The following is a 22,864-nucleotide window of genomic DNA, read 5'->3' as shown; positions in this document are numbered from 1 at the left end:
AGAAACATAATTTTTGAATGCCCATGAGGAAGCCACAGCCATAGTGGAATGAGCCGTAATTCGTTCAGGAGGCTGCTGTCCAGCAGTCCCATATGCAAAATGGATGATACTCTTCAACCAAAAAGAAAGAGAACTGAATAATGAGCTGATGATTCAAGTCACCAAGCCAAAGACTGACTTGTACTGGAATCTAAGAATATCCTTTGAAATAGCCAAGCATAATTCCTTCACCATTAATGCAGCATACAAAGCTGGAGAGGCCTCATGTGGAACTGAGCAAATGGAATTGAATCTAAAGCTGCAATCATGAGACCAAGAACCTCCATACACTGGGCCATTGTAAGGAATGAAAGAGACTAAAGATTAAGACAAGCTGAAACCAATTTCATCTCGCTCTGTTCTGTTAGAGAGACTCATGGACAGTGAGTCTATTTGGAAACGAAAGAAAGTAACCCTTGTCTGAGGAATCAAAGAATTCTTTGGTAAATTGATCATCCAACCATGTCTTTGAAGATTCTGCTAAAGGAAAAGATGGAGCCTGTACCAAGATATCATCCAGGTAAGGAAACACTGCAATATGCCGAGTTCTAATTTACAGACAAAAAGGCACACAAAACCTTGGTAAATATACTTGGTGCTGTAGCTAGACCAAAAGGTAGAGAAACAAACTGATAATGCTTTTCCAGGAAAGCAAACCGAAGAAACGGGTGATGTTCTGGGTGGATATGAATATGAAGGTAAGCATCATTTAAATATTCTGTGGACATAAACTGACCTTGCTGCACAAAAGGTAGAAAAGTCCTGATAGTTTCCATTCTGAAAGATGGAACCCTGACAAACTTGTTTAGAGTCTTTAGATCTAAAACTGTTCTGAAAGTGTCTTCCTTCTTTGGAACAATGAAGAGATTTGAATAAAATCCCATCCCTGCTCCTGTAAAGGAACTGGTACAAACTCTCCCAATTATTTCCTGATCTGAGACAGACTGAAGAAAAGTCTGAGCTTTTACAGGATTCCTTGGAACATTGTACAGAAAAAACTTCCTCTGGGAGACCTTGTTCTGAATCCAATCCGATATCTCTGAGAAACAATATTCTGAATCCATGGATCTGAGACAGATAGAAACCAAGCCTCCTGAAAAAAGCTTTAATCTGCCCCCTACCAGGATCACTGGATCGGGGGCCGCCCTTCATGCGTTCTTGGAGGCTGGAACAGATTTCTTACCATGTTTGGACTTGTTATAATTAGCATTAGGCCTCCATACTGAACCAGAGAAACCTTGCTTCTGAACGGAGTCATTTTTCTGTTCCTTATTTTGACAAAAGGAACAAAAACGATTAGGAGCGTTGAATTTTCCTTTAGATTTCCTATCCTGAGGAAGAAAAGCTCCTTTACCCCCAGTAATAGCAGACATAATAGAATCAAAATCAGACCCAAATAATGTATTTCCTTGAAAGGAAACAGACAACAATCTACATTTAGACACTATGTCATTATTCCAGGACTTAAGCCACAAGGCTCTCCTGGCAAGGATAGCCATAGACATGCTTTTCGCATTGATTTTCATAATATCAAACACAGCATAACAAACAAAAGAATTTGCACTTTGAAGTAAACTAAACATATAAGAACTGACAAGGTCAGTAGAAAACTGCTGAGCAAGACTAACTAGAAAGTAGAAGCTGTAGCTACTTCAAGTATGTAAAAAGGCCTTTCTTAGAAAAGATTCAAATTTTTTGTCTAAAAAAAGTCTATAAAAGAACTACCTTCTTCCAAAGGAATAGTAATATGTTTAGCTAAAGTGGAAATGGCCCCCATCCCCCTTACGAAGAGTTTCCCATAACTCTAAATTAGCAGTAGGTAAAGGTTATATCTTTTTAAACCTTGCAGAAGGATTAAAAGACACACCTGGTTTAGACCATTCCTTAGCAATCATATCAGAAACTGCATCAGACAAAGAAAAAATCTCAGGGAGATTAGCAACAGTTCTAAACAATACATTTAAATAATTACAAGGTTTAGGGTTATTGCAGCAAAAAAAGAGGAATTATCAGGTTATATAACAGATAAGGGATCCTCACGGAATGGAAACAGTGTGGTGTGTGCATCTAGTCAGTGACGGTCGATACAGGATTGTAATTGAGTTTTTCCTGTGTCCCGTCGGGTGTATGATCACCTTTTTTTCCATATTTCACTGGATCATATACTCAGCAACGCGGACGGTATAAACATCAAAAGGGTATCCGCATTGAGCTGCAGGCGGCCTCGTGAGGGATCCTATTAATGGTATTTTGTCCTCATCATTAGCGCTCTTTTCTTTAATTGTTCTAAGTAGAAGGTAAAGCTTAAACTGACCTTTTGCGCTTGTTTGAAGGCAGAAGAGCAGCTAGTGTTTTCGTAATGGCAGAAGTAATGAAATTCTGTAAAAACAGGAGGTACTTCATCTGCATCTTCCTGTAATGAATAGATAATAGGTGCATTATTACCCTGAGAAACATTAGAATGATCAGAATTTGATAACAAATCACATGAGCCACATAAATAAGCTGAGGGAACTATAGTTGTTTTACAATAAGCACACTTAATATTGGTAGAAAGGTGTATAGGAGACGCAGTTTCTCTTGACGAAAGGAAAACCTATACCCCCTCAAACTAAACATGCTCTGCCAACTAAGCAGAACAGACAGTACATGCCAAATAAACCTAAAATTTAAATAGACTAAAGCGCGCCAAAAAGACATTGAACGAGCAGTTGCGACGTACGCTAACCCAATAAAAACTAAGGGGCCAAAAACTGTTTAAAAAAAAAAAAAAAAAAAAAAAGAGGCTGTGCTAACCTGATGAGCGTATTTCAATGTCGAGAGCCTGGCACGCGAAAAGTAAAGAGCACCAAAATTTATGCATGCAAAAGCAATAGGAATAGTGAGAATCTGTCCCTGGGCCTTTATATTTATATATCTCTATCATATACAAATAAACTTTTAAACATATCAAAGTGCCCATAATAAAGCTATTGTGTCTATATAAAGAATAAAAAGATACTTACCCATAGACACTCGTCTAGTATCAAGCAGAAAGCCAAACTAGTACTGAAACATATGAGCAGAGGTAATGGAAACTGGAGTATAACGTTGATCTGTAAACGGAGGCCCTGCGACCGAATTTACAGAGGTCCTATGAAGGATTTCCCAAGAGGCAAAACCATTGTATCACAAACCATACTCCAATGCATCCCTCTGACAAGCACTGTACTGTGAGGGGAACCGGGCCTCAACATACACTGAAAACCACTTTCTCTGAAGAACAATGCACATCTTCATTCGTCAACCACCTCCAACGGAGGCAAAGTAAAGATTGAGGTATGTGTGAGGTGGGAGGAACTCTTGCGGTTTGGTAAGCTTTGCCTCCTCCTAGCGGTATAGAAGTAATTCCCATGAGTAAAGGATTGTGGACTCACACCACCTGTATGAAGGAAACTATGGTAAAACACCAGTCTTTCTTATATTATTGTCCACATCATCCCTAGTATTGTGAGCAATTTTTTTTTTAATTTGTTAAAATGGATCAGTTTTAAAAAAAAAAAAAACACACAATATTATGATATAATTGCCATTGCTAAATTACTTCCAGTCCTGCTTTTTCCCTGTATTTCTTCTTAAATGTACAAGATTAGCTTATGTTAAATACATACCTTTTTAACAGCCATTATAGTTGAAGAACAACATGCTCTAATTTTAAGACTAAGCGACCATGTAAGGGGATGATTGCTTGCTCACTCACATTGATCACGGGTCACTTTGCTCTAAGAAACCAAGAAAACATTGAATCTCATGATTCAATATTTACTTGGCATACGTCACTTAGAGCCTTGCACATGCGCTATTTCATATCCGTGTCGGGAGCGTGCAGAGGCTTTGACGTGTACAGCAGGTGGGATCACAATACACATCACTTAAGTGCGAGAAGTAAAAGTATGGGGGCGGAGCTAAGAAGCGCTATATAATAATTGTAAACGGATCAAAACAAAAATTAAAGTAAAAAACAAAATTTATGCTTACCTGATACATTTCTCTCTCTTGTGGTGTATCCAGTCCACGGGTTCATCCATTACTTGTGGGATATTCTCCTTCCCAACAGGAAGTTGCAAGAGGACACCCACAGCAGAGCTGTCTATATAGATCCTCCCCTAACCCCCACCTCCAGTCATTCGACCGAAGACAAGTAAGAAAAAGGAGAAACTATAGGGTGCAGTGGTGACTGTAGTTTTAAAAATAAAAACACCTGCCTTAAAGTGACAGGGCGGGCCGTGGACTCGATACACCACAAGAGAAAAATTTATCAGGTAAGCATAAATTTTGTTTTCTCTTGTAAGGTGTATCCAGTCCACGGGTTCATCCATTACTTGTGGGATACCAATACCAAAGCTTTAGGACACGGATAAAGGGAGGGACAAGGCAGGAACTTAAACGGAAGGCACCACTGCCTGTAAGACCTTTCTCACAAAAATAGCCTCCGAGGAAGCAAAAGTATCAAATTTGTAGAATTTAGAAAAAACATAATTTATGTAAGAACTTACCTGATAAATTCATTTCTTTCATATTAGCAAGAGTCCATGAGCTAGTGACGTATGGGATATACATTCCTACCAGGAGGGGCAAAGTTTCCCAAACCTCAAAATGCCTATAAATACACCCCTCACCACACCCACAATTCAGTTTAACGAATAGCCAAGAAGTGGGGTGATAAAAAAGTGCGAAAGCATAAAAAATAAGGAATTGGAATAATTGTGCTTTATACAAAAATCATAACCACCACAAAAAAAGGGCGGGCCTCATGGACTCTTGCTAATATGAAAGAAATGAATTTATCAGGTAAGTTCTTACATAAATTATGTTTTCTTTCATGTAATTAGCAAGAGTCCATGAGCTAGTGACGTATGGGATAATGATTACCCAAGATGTGGATCTTTCCACACAAGAGTCACTAGAGAGGGAGGGATAAAATAAAGACAGCCAATTCCTGCTGAAAAAATCCACACCCAAAATAAAGTTTAATGAAAAACATAAGCAGAAGATTCAGACTGAAACCGCTGCCTGAAGTACTTTTCTACCAAAAACTGCTTCAGAAGAAGAAAATACATCAAAATGGTAGAATTTAGTAAAAGTATGCAAAGAGGACCAAGTTGCTGCTTTGCAAATCTGATCAACCGAAGCTTCATTCCTAAACGCCCAGGAAGTAGAAACTGACCTGGTAGAATGAGCTGTAATCCTCTGAGGCGGAGTTTTACCCGACTCAACATAGGCAAGATGAATTAAAGATTTCAACCAAGATGCCAAAGAAATGGCAGAAGCTTTCTGGCCTTTTCTAGAACCGGAAAAGATAACAAATAGACTAGAAGTCTTTCGGAAAGACTTGGTAGCTTCAACATAATATTTCAAAGCTCTAACAACATCCAAAGAATGCAATGATTTCTCCTTAGAATTCTTAGGATTAGGACATAATGAAGGAACCACAATTTCTCTACTAATGTTGTTGGAATTCACAACTTTAGGTAAAAATTTAAAAGAAGTTCGCAACACCGCCTTATCCTGATGAAAAATCAGGAAAGGAGACTCACAAGAAAGAGCAGATAATTCAGAAACTCTTCTGGCAGAAGAGATGGCCAAAAGGAACAAAACTTTCCAAGAAAGTAATTTAATGTCCAATGAATGCATAGGTTCAAAGGGAGGAGCTTGAAGAGCTCCCAGAACCAAATTCAAACTCCAAGGAGGAGAAATTGACTTAATGACAGGTTTTATACGAACCAAAGCTTGTACAAAACAATGAATATCAGGAAGAATAGCAATCTTTCTGTGAAAAAGAACAGAAAGAGCAGAGATTTGTCCTTTCAATGAACTTGCAGACAAACCCTTATCTAAACCATCCTGAAGAAACTGTAAAATTCTCGGTATTCTAAAAGAATGCCAAGAAAAATGATGAGAAAGACACCAAGAAATATAAGTCTTCCAGACTCTATAATATATCTCTCTAGATACAGATTTACGAGCCTGTAACATAGTATTAATCACAGAGTCAGAGAAACCTCTTTGACCAAGAATCAAGCGTTCAATCTCCATACCTTTAAATTTAAGGATTTCAGATCCTGATGGAAAAAAGGACCTTGTGACAGAAGGTCTGGTCTTAACGGAAGAGTCCACGGTTGGCAAGAGGCCATCCGGACAAGATCCGCATACCAAAACCTGTGAGGCCATGCCGGAGCTACCAGCAGAACAAACGAGCATTCCTTCAGAATCTTGGAGATTACTCTTGGAAGAAGAACTAGAGGCGGAAAGATATAGGCAGGATGATACTTCCAAGGAAGTGATAATGCATCCACTGCCTCCGCCTGAGGATCCCGGGATCTGGACAGATATCTGGGAAGTTTCTTGTTTAGATGAGACGCCATCAGATCTATTTCTGGAAGTTCCCACATTTGAACAATCTGAAGAAATACCTCTGGGTGAAGAGACCATTCGCCCGGATGCAACGTTTAGCGACTGAGATAATCCGCTTCCCAATTGTCTACACCTGGGATATGAACCGCAGAGATTAGACAGGAGCTGGATTCCGCCCAAACCAAAATTCGAGATACTTCTTTCATAACCAGAGGAATGTGAGTCCCTCCTTGATGATTGATGTATGCCACAGTTGTGACATTGTCTGTCTGAAAACAAATGAACGATTCTCTCTTCAGAAGAGGCCAAAACTGAAGAGCTCTGAAAATTGCACGGAGTTCCAAAATATTGATCGGTAATCTCACCTCCTGAGATTCCCAAACGCCTTGTGCCGTCAGAGATCCCCACACAGCTCCCCAACCTGTGAGACTTGCATCTGTTGAAATTACAGTCCAGGTCGGAAGCACAAAAGAAGCCCCCTGAATTAAACGATGGTGATCTGTCCACCACGTTAGAGAGTGTCGAACAATCAGTTTTAAAGATATTAATTGAGATATCTTTGTGTAATCCTTGCACCAATGATTCAGCATACAGAGCTGAAGAGGTCGCATGTGAAAACGAGCAAAGGGGATCGCGTCCGATGCAGCAGTCATAAGACCTAGAATTTCCATGCATAAGGCTACCGAAGGGAATGATTGTGACTGAAGGTTTCGACAAGCTGAAATCAATTTTAGACGTCTCTTGTCTGTTAAAGACAGAGTCATGGACACTGAATCTATCTGGAAACCCAGAAAGGTTACCCTTGTCTGAGGAATCAATGAACTTTTTGGTAAATTGATCCTCCAACCATGATCTTGAAGAAACAACACAAGTCGATTCGTATGAGATTCTGCTAAATGTAAAGACTGAGCAAGTACCAAGATATCGTCCAAATAAGGAAATACCACAATACCCTGTTCTCTGATTACAGACAGAAGGGCACCGAGAACCTTTGTAAAAATTCTTGGAGCTGTAGCTAGGCCAAACGGCAGAGCCACAAACTGGTAATGCTTGTCCAGAAAAGAGAATCTCAGGAACTGATAATGATCTGGATGAATCGGAATATGCAGATATGCATCCTGTAAATCTATTGTGGACATATAATGCCCTTGCTGAACAAAAGGCAAGATAGTCCTTACAGTTACCATCTTGAACGTTGGTATCCTTACATAACGATTCAATATTTTTAGATCCAGAGCTGGTCTGAAGGAATTCTCCTTCTTTGGTACAATGAAGAGATTTGAATAAAACCCCATCCCCTGTTCCGGAACTGGAACTGGCATAATTACTCCAGCCAACTCTAGATCTGAAACACAATTCAGAAATGCTTGAGCTTTCACTGGATTTACTGGGACACGGGAAAGAAAAAATCTCTTTGCAGGAGGTCTCATCTTGAAACCAATTCTGTACCCTTCTGAAACAATGTTCTGAATCCAAAGATTGTGAACAGAATTGATCCAAATTTCTTTGAAAAAACGTAACCTGCCCCCTACCAGCTGAGCTGGAATGAGGGCCGCACCTTCATGAGGACTTAGAAGCAGGCTTTGCCTTTCTAGCAGGCTTGGATTTATTCCAGACTGGAGATGGTTTCCAAACTGAAACTGCTCCTGAGGATGAAGGATTAGGCTTTTGTTCTTTGTTGAAACGAAAGGAACGAAAACGATTATTAGCCCTGTTTTTACCTTTAGATTTTTTATCCTGTGGTAAAAAAGTTCCTTTCCCACCAGTAACAGTTGAGATAATAGAATCCAACTGAGAACCAAATAATTTGTTACCCTGGAAAGAAATGGAAAGTAGAGTTTAGAAGCCATATCAGCATTCCAAGTCTTAAGCCATAAAGCTCTTCTAGCTAAAATAGCTAGAGACATAAACCTGACATCAACTCTGATAATATCAAAAATGGCATCACAGATAAAATTATTAGCATGCTGAAGAAGAAGAATAATATCATGAGAATCATGATCTGTTACTTGTTGCGCTAAAGTTTCCAACCAAAAAGTTGAAGCTGCAGCAACATCAGCCAAAGATATAGCAGGTCTAAGAAGATTACCTGAACACAGATAAGCTTTTCTTAGAAAGGATTCAATTTTCCTATCTAAAGGATCCTTAAACGAAGTACCATCTGACGTAGGAATAGTAGTACGTTTAGCAAGGGTAGAAATAGCCCCATCAACTTTAGGGATTTTATCCCAAAATTCTAATCTGTCAGACGGCACAGGATATAATTGCTTAAAACGTTTAAAAGGAGTAAATGAATTACCCAATTTATCCCATTCTTTGGAAATTACTGCAGAAATAGCATTAGGAACAGGAAACACTTCTGGAATAACCACAGGAGATTTAAATACCTTATCCAAACGTTTAGAATTAGTATCAAGAGGACCAGAATCCTCTATTTCTAAAGCAATTAGTACTTCTTTAAGTAAAGAACGAATAAATTCCATTTTAAATAAATATGAAGATTTATCAGCATCAATCTCTGAGACAGAATCCTCTGAACCAGAAGAGTCATCAGAATCAGAATGATGATGTTCATTTAAAAATTCATCTGTAGGGAGAGAAGTTTTAAAAGATTTTTTACGTTTACTAGAAGGAGAAATAACAGACATAGCCTTCTTTATGGATTCAGAAACAAAATCTCTTATGTTATCAGGAACATTCTGCACCTTAGATGTTGAAGGAACTGCAACAGACAATGGTACTTTACTAAAGGAAATATTATCTGCATTAACAAGTTTGTCATGACAATTAATACAAACAACAGCCAGAGGAATAGCTACCAAAAGTTTACAGCAGATACACTTAGCTTTGGTAGATCCAGCACTAGACAGCGATTTTCCTGTAGTATCTTCTGACTCAGATGCAACGTGAGACATCTTGCAATATGTAAGAGAAAAAAACAACATATAAAGCAAAATTGATCTAATTCCTTAAATGACAGTTTCAGGAATGGGAAAAAATGCCAAAGAACAAGCTTCTAGCAACCAGAAGCAATGAAAAATGAGACTTAAATAATGTGGAGACAAAAGCGACGCCCATATTTTTTAGCGCCAAATAAGACGCCCACATTATTTGGCGCCTAAATGCGTTTGGCGCCAAAAATGACGCCACATCCAGAACGCCGACACTTTTGGCGCAAAATAACGTCAAAAAAATGACGCAACTTCCGGCGACACGTATGACGCCGGAAACGGAAAGATTTTTTGCGCCAAAAAAGTCCGCGCCAAGAATGACGCAATAAAATGAAGCATTTTCAGCCCCCGCGAGCCTAACAGCCCACAGGGAAAAACAGTCAAATTTTTGAAGGTAAGAAAAAATGATTAATTCAAATGCATTATCCCAAATATGAAACTGACTGTCTGAAAAATAAGGAATGTTGAACATTCTGAGTCAAGGCAAATAAATGTTTGAATACATATATTTAGAACTTATAAACAAAGTGCCCAACCATAGCTTAGAGTGTCACAGAAAATAAGATTTACTTACCCCAGGACACTCATCTACATGTTTGTAGAAAGCCAAACCAGTACTGAAACGAGAATCAGCAGAGGTAATGGTATATATAAGAGTATATCGTCGATCTGAAAAGGGAGGTAAGAGATGAATCTCTACGACCGATAACAGAGAACCTATGAAATAGACCCCGTAGAAGGAGATCACTGCATTCAAATAGGCAATACTCTCCTCACATCCCTCTGACATTCACTGCACGCTGAGAGGAAAACCGGGCTCCAACTTGCTGCGGAGCGCATATCAACGTAGAATCTAGCACAAACTTACTTCACCACCTCCATCGGAGGCAAAGTTTGTAAAAACTGAATTGTGGGTGTGGTGAGGGGTGTATTTATAGGCATTTTGAGGTTTGGGAAACTTTGCCCCTCCTGGTAGGAATGTATATCCCATACGTCACTAGCTCATGGACTCTTGCTAATTACATGAAAGAAAGTATGAAGCGAAGACCAAGTCGCCGCCTTACAAATCTGTTCAGCAGAGGCCTCATGTTTAAAAGCCCATGTGGAAGCTACCGCTCTAGTAGAATGAGCTGTAATTCTTTCAGGAGGCTGCTGGCCATAAGCTAAACGGATTATGCTTCTCAGCCAAAAAGAAAGAGAAGTTGCCGAAGCCTTTTGGCCTCTCCTCTTTCCAGAATAGACAACAAACAATGCAGATGTTTGACGAAAATCCTTAGTAGCTTGCAAATAAAACTTTAAAGCACGAACCACGTCAAGATTGTGTAAGACGTTCCTTCTTTGAAGAAGGATTAGGACACAGTGACGGAACAACAATTTCCTGATTGATATTCTTATTAGATACCACCTTAGGCAGAAACCCAGGTTTGGTACGCAAAACTACATTATCTGCATGGAAGATCAGATAAGGGGAATCGCACTGTAAGGCAGATAACTCTGAAACTCTTCGAGCCGAAGAGATAGCTACTAGGAACAGAACTTTCCAAGATAAAAGCTTGATATCTATGGAATGCAAAGGTTCAAACGGAACCCCTTGAAGAACTTTAAGAACTAAATTTAAACTCCATGGCGGAGCAACAGGTTTAAACACAGGCCTGATTCTAACTAAAGCCTGACAAAACGCCTGAACGTCTGGAACATCAGCCAGACGCTTGTGCAAAAGAATAGACAGAGCAGAAATCTGTCCCTTTAAGGAACTAGCCGATAATCCCTTTTCCAATCCTTCTTGGAGAAAAGATAATATCCTAGGAATCCTGACCTTACTCCACGAGTAACCCTTGGATTCACACCAATGAAGATATTTACACCATATCTTATGATAGATTTTCCTGGTGACAGGCTTTCGAGCCTGAATCAAGGTATCAATGACCGACTCGGAGAAACCACGTTTTGATAAAATCAAGCGTTCAATCTCCAAGCAGTCAGACGCAGAGAAATTAGATTTGGATGTTTGAATGGACCTTGGAGTAGAAGGTCCTGCCTCAGCGGTAGAGTCCATGGTGGAAAGGATGACATGTCCACCAGATTTGCATACCAAGTCCTGCATGGCCACGCAGGTGCTATCAAAATCACCGAAGCTCTCTCCTGCTTGACCTTGGCAATCAGACGAGGGAGGAGAGGAAATGGTGGAAACACATAAGCCAGGCTGAAGGACCAGGGCACTGCTAGAGCATCTATCAGCGTTGCCTGGAGATCCCTTGACCTGGACCCGTAACGGAGGAAGCTTGGCGTTCTGACGAGACGCCATCAGATCCAGTTCTGGTTTCCCCATAGTTGAATCAGCTGGGCAAATACCTCCGGACAGCTCCCACTCCCCCGGATGAAAAGTCTGCCGACTTAGAAAGTCCGCCTCCCAGTTCTCTACTCCTGGGATATGGATAGCTGAGAGATGGCAAGAGTGAACCTCTGCCCAAAGAATTATCTTGGAAACCTCCATCATTGCCAGGGGACTCCTTGTTCCCCCTGATGGTTGATATAGGCTACAGTCGTGATATTGTCCGACTGAAATCTGATGAATCTGACCGCAGCTAGTTGAGGCCAAGCCTGAAGAGCATTGAATATCGCTCTTAGCTCCAGAATGTTTATCGGAAGGAGGGCCTCCTCCTGAGTCCACGAACCCTGAGCCTTCAGGGAATTCCAGACTGCGCCCCAGCCCAGAAGGCTGGCATCTGTCGTCACTATAGTCCACTCTGGCCTGCGGAAACTCATTCCCCTGGACAGATGGACCCGAGATAACCACCAGAGAAGAGAATCCCTGGTCTCTTGATCCAGATTTAACAGAGGAGACAAATCTGTGTAGTCCCCATCCCACTGATTGAGCATGCAAAGTTGCAGTGGTCTGAGATGTAGGCGGGCAAACGGAACTATGTCTATTGCCGCTACCATCAGGCCGATCATTTCAATACACTGAGCCACTGACGGCCGAGAAGTGGAATGAAGAGCACGGCAAGAAGTTAGAAGCTTTGATATCCTGACCTCTGTCAGAAAAAATTTCATTTCTACTGAATCTATCAGAGTTCCTAGGAAGGAAACTCTTGTGAGAGGGGAGAGTGAACTCTTTTCTCTGTTCACCTTCCACCCGTGAGACCTCAAAGACCAGAACAATGTCCGTATGGGACTTGGCAATTTGAAAAGTCAACGCCTGGATCAGGATGTCGTCTAGGTAAGGAGCCACCGCTATGCCCCGCGGCCTTAGAACCGCCAGCAGAGACCCTAGAACCTTCGTAAAGATTCTTGGCGCCGTGGCTAATCCGAAGGGAAGAGCCACAAACTGGTAATGCCTGTCTAGGAAGGCGAACTTGAGGAACTGATGATGATCTCTGTGAATCGGAATGTGGAGATAAGCATCCTTTAAGTCCACGGTAGTCCTATATTGACCCTCCTGGATCATAGGGAGGATGGTTCGGATTGTCTCCATCTTGAAAGATGGGACCCTGAGAAATTTGTTTAGGATCTTGAGATCCAAGATTGGTCTGAACGTTCCCTCTTTTTTGGGAACTATAAACAGGTTTGAATAGAAACCCTGCCCCTGTTCCTCCTTTGGAACTGGTTGGATCACTCCCATAACCAGTAGGTCTTGAACGCAACGTAAGAATGCCTCTCTCTTTATCTGGTTTGCAGATAGTTGTGAGAGGTGAAATCTCCCCTTTGGAGATGAACCTTCGAATTCCAGAAGATATCCCTGGGAAACAATCTCTAGTGCCCAGGGATCCTGGACGTCTCTTGCCCAAGCCTGAGCGAAGAGAGAAAGTCTGCCCCCTACTAGATCCGGTCCCGGATCGGGGGCTACTCCTTCATGCTGTCTTAGAGGCAGCAGCAGGTTTTTTGGCCTGCTTCACCTTGTTCCAAGCCTGGTTAGGTCTCCAGACTGGTTTGGACTGGGCAAAATTTCCCTCTTGTTTTGCATTAGAGAAAGCTGAAGCTGCGCCACTCTTGAAGTTTCGAAAGGAACGAAAATTATTCTGTTTGGTCCTTAACTTATTGGACCTATCCTGAGGAAGGGCGTGACCGTTTCCTCCAGTAATATCAGAAATGATATCCTTCAGACCAGGCCCGAATAGGGTCTGTCCCTTGAAGGGGATGTTAAGAAGCTTAGACTTTGAAGTAACGTCTGCTGACCAGGACTTAAGCCATAGCACCCTACGTGCCAGAATGGCAAAACCTGAATTCTTAGCAGTTAGCTTGGTTAAATGAAAAACGGCGTCAGAGATAAAGGAATTAGCTAACTTAAGAGCTTTAATCCTGTCTAAAATATCATCTAAAGGGGTCTCCACCTGTAGAGCCTCCTCAAGAGACTCGAACCAAAAAGCCGCTGCAGCAGTAACTGGGGCAATGCATGCAAGAGGTTGGAGAATAAAACCTTGATGTATAAAAATTTTCTTAAGGAGACCCTCCAATTTTTTATCCATAGGATCTAGGAAAGCACAACTGTCCTCGACGGGGATAGTTGTACGCTTAGCTAGGGTAGAGACTGCTCCCTCCACCTTAGGGACCGTCTGCCACGAGTCATGGGAAACATCTTTTTTTTTTTTTTTTTTATATGTTTTTATTGAGGTTGTGCGGAAACAATACAACTTATATGAGACATCATATCCTTGCAACAGACATAAATGGTACATTTCAAATTGACAACTTTTGCAAAGATAGAAAGGTAAGGTTATCCATATAAATAATCCTATAGAGAGAAGAAAACAAAAAACAGAAACTGGAACCTCTTTTTCTTTGTTTTTCACAGACTAACAATTAGCCATTTGAATGGTCATAGTAGGATCTGTAGACTTAAAGTAGGTTGATAATAAGCAGTTAAGATAATAGCAAAAGAGACAATATCTTATTGCGGTGTAGATTATATGGTAGAATATATAAATATGTTGCGCTAGATATCTATGTAATCCAGTGACTCTAAGTATGAAAAACGAGGTTAACTTTATATTGGATTGCAAGGGTTATATAGTTGAGATACGGCATAGAAAAGATAAGCCGTGTAGTTAACCCTCCTAGAATAGGAGGTTTATTAGAGAGAGGGGGGGGGGGGAGGTGGTAAATAAGTATAGTAAGAAGGATGTGTAGCTTAGGAACTAAAAGGTTCATTATGGGTAGGAAAAGAGGCAGTTAAATAAATGTGATAGGCAGTAGATATTAAGTAGACATGCTGCAGTGACATGGGGCAGTATAGTCCTATGTATAGTCTCATGAGGATATTGGTTAACAGGGGAAAATTAAAAATATTCCAAACCCGCAGAGATGGCATACTAAGATCATAGGCAGGAGTTGTGATACAGGTCCAGCCTGCATCACACATTGGAGCTATGCGTCGCAGTGTACCTATGCCCTCTCGAGCAGGTCATAAATTTACACACTATGCCTCATGATAGGAGAACAGTGTACTTTGTGAAATACCTAAACTGAACAACTACGACTATGATAAACTCACTGTTTTGTCATTAGATGTGCTATATAAACGGCTTATGCAATCTGTTCAGATTGGTATATGGTGAGTTGTCAAAAGTATGTAACCTATACGTATAGGCAAATGCGGAGTATAAGAGCCAGGGTGGAGTCTTTATAATATAAAACGCTCCTAACAATGAAGGGCTGTTCCTTAGGATGCTAGCTGGGCCCTGTTGCTTGGATAGATGTGAAAACGATCCACACGCTCTGTAAGGATTAGATAATTCAGCATGTGAGAAGGGAGGGAAGGAGGGCTTGTAGGTATAGTAAGTAATATGGACTTAGAATTTACATTATTACAATATTTGTAGGTAACCAGAAAGAATAGAGACATGGCTCTGTGTATAATGGAACTGAGAGAACATGTGGTGCAGGCTAGAATGCTCCGTAAACAAAACTTTTTGGGGGTCAGAGAGGGATCTTTGCAGTAAAAAACACACTTAACTACTTAACCATGGGAGACTGTCCCTACAATAATATGGGACCTCTAATTGAGGAGAGAGCACACTCTGAGTGACTTAGATGAATATATATCAGACCCCACATCAAAGTCATGCTATAGTGCGACTTCCTATATATGCGGTTCTGCAAATAGATAAGCAATAGGTTATATAGACATGCCTCCCCGGCCGCTGGGGGCACGCCACTTGACATAGGTCACAAAATTAAGTGTGAGGGGGCAAATAAAGACACGCAGAAAATATGGTCCAAAGTGTGCACTGTTAGTAAAAGCATACTTGGTCTGTCTAACTAGTAACATATCTATGTATAAATAACCCCAAATAATTACTAACAACAATAGTATATTACAAACAAGGGCATCAACCGTAGCAAAAGTACAAGTATAGCAGGAGTATCTATACAAGTCTAAAAGTAGTTTCACTCCTATATATATTATTACAGTATAACATAGTATGCGCTTAGATATATGGGGATTAGAGCCTCATTTTCTAGTTAGCAGAAATGTAATACATAAACAAAATTAAGCTAGAGATAGGGCTGATAGCTGATAAGCGAACATACTTTTATATTACCTCTAAGTAACATGGAGAGCACATAGATAACGGACCCATATAGTAACAGGGGAAAGTTTGCTCCACAGTCACAGGAAAGTGGAGCATTGCATGGTTCAAAAACTTAAAATGTCACAGCATTGCAGAAGTTTCCCTCACTGTGAACGCTGGATCGTTGGCCTGACTAACCTACGGTTCTAATGTCCAAGGAGACATGCTATACTTTGCATGAAGTAAATCCCTTCAGTCGTCCCTCTGTCGCCACCCGCAGTAGAGAGAGAGTTCCCATGTAGGAGGAAAAGGCGAAACTCTGCAAAATGTTCCTCCTGGGTCCCACTGGTAGCTGGGTTTCTGGGCGGGCGACGGTGACAAATGCGGTTCCAAAGAAGTAGTGGGTGTATTAAATGTCACCTTCAGCTGTGCGGCAAACAGATACCGCAATGTAGTATGAGTCTGGTCATATCCATGTCCCCTCCCGGCTAGCGTATCAAGGGCTCTAATAAATGCTTGATCTCCCAGACCGCAGTTGAGGTTCTCTGTATAGTCCCTCTTGTTTAGCCAGCCTGCAGCAGTCGAGTTTGGGCCACTTAGGTTTACTTTGAGCTGAGCGTACGGTGTTAACTGGGATTCTGTCTGTAAGCCCTCTGTTATTGCGCCCTGAATGAGCTTGGGTTTCTTGTAGTCAGCATGACATGTGTGATCAGCAAAAGAGTCTCCGTAGTCAGCACTTGGCTTTAAAAGGTCTAGCGAAACGGGTCTTGGGCTTAAGCTAAATGCCTCCAGCATGTGCTTTTCCATTTTGTGGAAATGATCTCGCAAGAGCCCCTCCAGAGCTCGGAGGAAATAAGTTGTCTCCATATGTGCCGAGTGTTCTCAACTGATGCCAGCTAACATTAGCGAACATCAAACTTTAGTTGCGGCGCCATTGAAATATAAAAAATGGCCGCTCCTCCATGCTCCCCACGGCTGTCTGCAGAGCGGGATGAGATCCAGTTCAGCCCAATCCAAACCACTTCCTTAGTGTTAGAGTTCTCCAGTTGATCTGCTAGAAGTTGTAGTTGCAGTCCTGTTATAATTCAAACATCTTTATGCAATTAAAATCATGAAATTTAACAGTTTGAAGCCGGAGCTGTGATAGTGTGCGTCTTTTCAGTTGTGCGGCTGGCTCCGCCCCCCCCGGGAAACATCTTTTTGAAAGCAGGAGGGGGAGAGAACGGCACACCTGGTCTATCCCATTCCTTAGTAATAATTTCCAAAAACCTCTTAGGGACTGGAAAAACATCAGTGTAAACAGGCACTGCAAAGTATTTGTCCATCTTACACAATTTCTCTGGAACTACAATGGGTTCACAGTCATCCAGAGTCGCTAAAACCTCCCTAAGCAATAAGCGGAGGTGTTCGAGCTTAAATTTAAACGCTGTCATTTCAGAATCAGACTGAAGCAACGCCTTCCCTGAATCTGAAATGCCACCCACAGACAGAAGCTCTCCTGCCTCGGCTTCTGAGTATTGTGAGGGTATATCGGACACAGGTATTAAAGCGTCAGAAAGCTCTGTATTTGTTCTAGCCCCAGAGCTGTCTCGCTTTCCTTGTAACCCTGGCAGTTTGGACAATACCTCTGAGAGGGTAGCATTCATAACTGCCGCCATATCCTGTAAGGTAAAAGAATTAGACGCGCTAGATGTACTTGGCGTCACTTGAGCGGGAGTTATAGGTTCTGACACATGGGGAGAGCTAGATGGCATAATCTCCCTTTTTTCAGTCAGAGAATCCTCTGGAGATAAATCTTTAAGCGCCATAATATGGTCTTTATAGTTTATAGAAATTTCAGTACATTTGGTACACATTCTAAGAGGGGGTTCCACAATGGCTTCCAAACATATTGAACAAGGAGTTTCCTCTATGTCAGACATGTTTAACAGACTAGTAATGAGACAAGCAAGCTTGGAAAACACTTTAATAAAGGTGAAACAGCAATTAAACAAAAACGTTACTGTGCCTTTAAGAGAAAAAAACTAGCACTTAAACGGCAAAACAGTGTAAAAATATAGTAAAGTTTTCGAAATTTTTACAGTGTGTGTAAGGGACTATAGCAACATTGCACCCACTTGCAAATGGATGATTAACCCCTTAGCCCCCAAACCGGATTTAAAAAACGTCAACCACCGGTAAAAGACAGTTAAGCACCTTGCCACAGCTCTGCTGAGGCTCCTAACTGCCCTCAAATACGATTTAGGGAAGAAATAAACCCTCTATAATGGTCCTCAGATGCCAGAGGACTCCTCTAGGGAAGCTGGATGTCTCAGTCTGAAGGAAACTGCGCATCTAGAGTGTGAAAATAGGCCCCTCCCACTATGTACTGGATGTCAGAGGGGCCTTAAGAAAATATTCCTAGGAGTATCTAACTAGCCATGTGGAAAACTAGGCCCCAAAAAAAGACTTATCTCCCTCAGAGAAAAAACGTCCTATTTATGAAACATGAAAACGTTTATTAACATGAGTATTACCCTGTTTTGTAAGCATGATCCCAGTCGTTGTTAAATCACTGCATCTAGCTTACCTCAAATACACAAGGCTCTGTCAGCATTTTCTAGAACGTTTATTCATCTCTCTAGAAATAAAAATACTGAACATACCTCAAAGCAGGTAATCTGCAGATCGTTCCCCCAACTGAAGTTTTCCCATACTCTTCAGTTATGTGTGAGAACAGCAATGGACCTTAGTTACAAACCGCTAAGATCATCAACCTCCAGGCAGAATTCTTCTTCTAATTTCTGCCTGAGAGTAAAACAGTACAACGCCGGTACCGTTTAAAAATAACAAACTCTTGATTGAAGGTAAAACTACACTAAGTCACCACATATCTCTTGATACTTCCTATCTTGTCAAGAGTTGCAAGAGAATGACTGGGGGTGGGGGTTAGGGGAGGAGCTATATAGACAGCTCTGCTGTGGGTGTCCTCTTGCAACTTCCTGTTGGGAAGGAGAATATCCCACAAGTAATGGATGAACCCGTGGACTGGATACACCTTACAAGAGAAAAACAAAACTGTTACGGTTTAGATAGTTGATGTATAAAGAGTGCAATTACATAATTGTAAAACAGCAGTGTTTACCATCACTTTAACTAAAGTGTTGACTATTTTCTAAAGCAGCAGCATATTTTGAAACATTGCTGCTGGTCTCACCTATTTCAGGCACAAGAGATGCACAAACATTAATAAGGTACTTTTGGGTTGAGTCAGTTGAGTGTTTAGCTTCCCAGTTCTCCTTGTATTGCGACAATGATGAAAGGTCATATGAATTGCCCTCCGAGTCCCTGAAAAGAGCAAAAAGAATTGTTTAAAAAAATGGAAGGTATACATATGCTTAAAGGAATACTACTAAACAATGTAAATATAAACTTATATACCAGTAAAAGTTTACCTTCTGCTCATGCTCAATGAGTATTAAAGTGATGGTAAATCCTAGAGTTTGTGAAACGCTAGGATTTATCAGTGCTATAAATAAAAGTATGAAGTATAAAAAAAAAAAAAACATGTTATGCTGAAAGTTCCTTTATTTGCCTGCAGTGTAATGCTGCGCTGAGCAACTCAGGCTTCCCACAGCAGAACGTTATTTTTTTCAATGAGGTGACGTTTCCACCTCTTAGTCAATAGCCATGCAGCCCAGTTGGCATTAGCTAGCACGGTATTGGCTAACATCAGCTCAATGATAAAATAGCGTTATGCTGCGGGCGGCCTGAGGCGCTCAGCGCGGCATACACTGCAGGCAAATAAAGGAACTTTTAGCATGAAGTTTTTTATACTTCATGACTGAAAGTCCTGTTTATTTGAAGCACTGGTAAATCCTAGCGGTTTAAAAACTCTAGGATTTACCATCACTTTAACAGGAAGTATCTATCAACGAATGAGCATACAGTAACAGGAAGAATATATTAGCCAATGAGCATTAGTAGGATGTATCAATATTCTAATGAGTGTTCATAGGACGTAAATAACTGATACATGTTGCGCCGCTCCGCTCTAGCTGTTGCAAGGGACGCGGCGCCTGCTGTTCTGCTCGTTGCCTGGGGGGGGGAGTCAGCTTCTGTCTGCGTGCTACCTATCATTGCCCAAGTATAGGTGACTGTTACTTAGTGTTCTCCTGGGTGTTATTGTTGCTGACCTCTGACCACTCTGCCTGTTTACCCCTAAACTGCTGGATTGATATACTGCTGCTGAACTCTGCTTGTATGACCACTGACTGTTTACCCCTAAACTGCTGGATGGATATAGTGCTGCTGAACTCTGCCTGTCTGACCTATCTGCCGGTTTACCCCTAAACTGCTGGATTGGTATACTAATGCTGAACCCTGCCTGTCTGACTACTCTGCTTGATTAACCCCTATTGCTCTAGATTGCCTCTCTGTTGCCAAACCCTGCCTGCCTTACCATCCTAGTGGTCTACCTCTGAATTGCCTTACTGTTGCCAAACCCTGCCTGCCTGGCCTTTCTAGTGGTTTACCCCTGAACTGCCTTTCTCTGATTCCCTGCCTGTTGCCAACGAAGACTATCCTGCCTGTGGTGAGCGCCGCTTACCTCTTCTTGCAAACTTTCTGTGCTCTGGGATATTCCCTATCATTCCGGCTCGACGATGGGATAAGAAGACTACTGGCCGAGTTCGGTCTGATAGTGGAACATCCCACAAGCATTACAATACAATGGCATTCATTTCAATTTAAATGCAACACCTTCGCTGTTGAGCCATTTTCACACCTGATCTGGAGAAGTTTTTAATTGTTTTGCCCTCAATGCATTAACATATGAATGAAAACTTTCTGTGAGGTACCCACACATATTATACCTCGTTTTTCTCAGCGAACCAAGCATTTTTATAAAAAAAGGAAATTTATGCTTACCTGATAAATTTATTTCTTTTACGATATGACAAGTCCACGGATTTCATCCTTACTTATGGGATATCGCCTCCTGGTCAGCAGGAGGAGGCAAAGAGCACTACAGCAGAGCTGTATATATAGCTCCTCCCTTCCCTCCCCCTCCAGTCATTCGACTGAAGTTAGGAAGAGAAAGGAAAAGTCAAGGTGCAGAAGTGACTGAAGTTTAATAAAAATAACGGCCTGTCTTAGAAAATGACAGGGTGGGCCGTGGACTCGTCATATCGTAAAATAAATAAATTTATCAGGTAAGAATAAATTTCCTTTTCTTTTACAAGATATGATGAGTCCACGGATTTCATCCTTACTTATGGGATACAATACCAAAGCTATAGGACACGGATGAAAGGGAGGGACAAAACCGGAAACGAAACAGAAGGCACCACTGCTTGAAGAACCTTTCCCCCAAAAACAGCCTCAGACGAGGCAAAAGTATCAAATTTGTAAAATTTGGAAAAAGTGAGAAGAGACGACCAAGTTGCAGCCTTGCAAATCTGTGCAACAGAAGCATCATTTTTAAATGTCCATGAGTAAGCCAAAGCCTTAGTGGAATGAGCTGAAAATCATTCAGGAGGCTGCTGTCCAGCAGTCTCATATGCAAAACGGGTGATACTCCTCAGCCAAAAAGAAAGAGGTAGCCGTAGCTTTCTTACCCCTACGTTTTCCAGAAAAGACAACAAACAATGAAGATGATTAACAAAATTCCTTAGTCGCCTGCAAGTAGAACTTCAGGGCACGGACTACGTCCAAATTATGTAACAGACGCTCCTTCTTAGAAGAAGGATTAGGACACAATGAAGGAACAACAACAATTTCCCGATTAATATTCTTGCTAGAAACAACCTTAGGAAGAAAACCAGGTTTGGTATGCAACACTACCTTATCAGAATGAAAAATAAGATAAGGAGAATCGCATTGTAATGCTGAAAGCTCAGAAACTCTGCGAGCATAAGAAATTGCAACCAAAAATAAAACTTTCCAAGATAACTTAATATCTATGGAATGCATAGGTTCAAACGGAACCCCTTGAAGAACCTTAAGAACTAAATGCAAACTCCAAGGAGGAGCAATTGGTCTAAACACAGGCCTGATTCTAGTCAGAGCCTGACAAAAAGATTGAACATCCGGAACATCTGCCAGACGTTTGAATAGCAAAATAGATAGCAAGTTCCTTAAAGGGACAGATTTCTGCTCTGACAACCCTTTCTCCAATCCTTCTTGGAGAAAGGATAAAATCCTAATCTTACTCCATGAGTAGCCTTTGGATTCGCACCAGTAAAGATATTTACTCCATATCTTATGGTAAATTCTTTTAGTAACAGGCTTACGTGTCTGAATCAAAGTATCAATGACCGAATCAGAGAACCCTCGCTTAGATAAAATCAAGTGTTCAATCTTCAAGCAGTCAGCTGTAGAAAAATTAGATTTGGATGATGGAAGGGTCCCTGAATGAGAAGGTCCTGCCTCAATGGAAGTTATCACGGAGGCAGAGAGGACATGTCTATCAGATCGGCATACCAAGTCCTGCGAGGCCACGGATTCCCCCGGATGAAAAGTCTGTCTGCTCAAAAAATCCGCCTCCCAATTGTCCACTCCTGGTATATGGATTGCTGACAGATAACAAGAGTGAGTCTCCGCTCAACGAATTATCTTGGATACTTCTGTCATCGCTAAGGAACTCCTTGTTCCTCCCTGATGATTGATGGAAGCCACAGTCGTGATGTTGTCCGACTGAAATCGGATGAATTTGTTTGAAGCCAACTGAGGCCAAGCTTGAAGAGCACTGAATATTGCCCTCAACTCCCAAATATTGAGTGGAAGTAGAGACTCCGACCGAGTCCACACACCCTGAGCCTTCAGGGAATTCCAGACTGCATCCCATTCTAGTAGACTGGCGTCCGTTGTCACTATCACCCATGAGGGTCTGCGGAAGCACGTCCCTTGGGACAGATGATCCTGTGATAACCACCAAAGAAGATAATCTCTTGTCTCCTAACCTAGATCTATCTGAGGAGACAAATTTGC

General features: G+C 41.4%; 1 protein-coding gene across 1 annotated transcript in view; it reads right to left on the bottom strand.

The window, feature by feature from the left end:
* IGF2R (insulin like growth factor 2 receptor) overlaps positions 1-22,864 on the bottom strand; it is a gene marked incomplete in the record, with an annotated part of 598,770 nt that overhangs the window by 170,076 nt on the left and 405,830 nt on the right. The window contains 1 exon segment of the mRNA XM_053711175.1: positions 19,092-19,222. Coding sequence (XP_053567150.1) covers positions 19,092-19,222 — 131 coding nt within the window.

This window comes from Bombina bombina, chromosome 4, assembly GCF_027579735.1.
Source record: "Bombina bombina isolate aBomBom1 chromosome 4, aBomBom1.pri, whole genome shotgun sequence".
NCBI classification, from domain to species: domain Eukaryota; kingdom Metazoa; phylum Chordata; class Amphibia; order Anura; family Bombinatoridae; genus Bombina; species Bombina bombina.
Note: the sequence above shows the minus strand (reverse complement) of the source record. Positions and strands in the feature narration are given on the sequence as shown.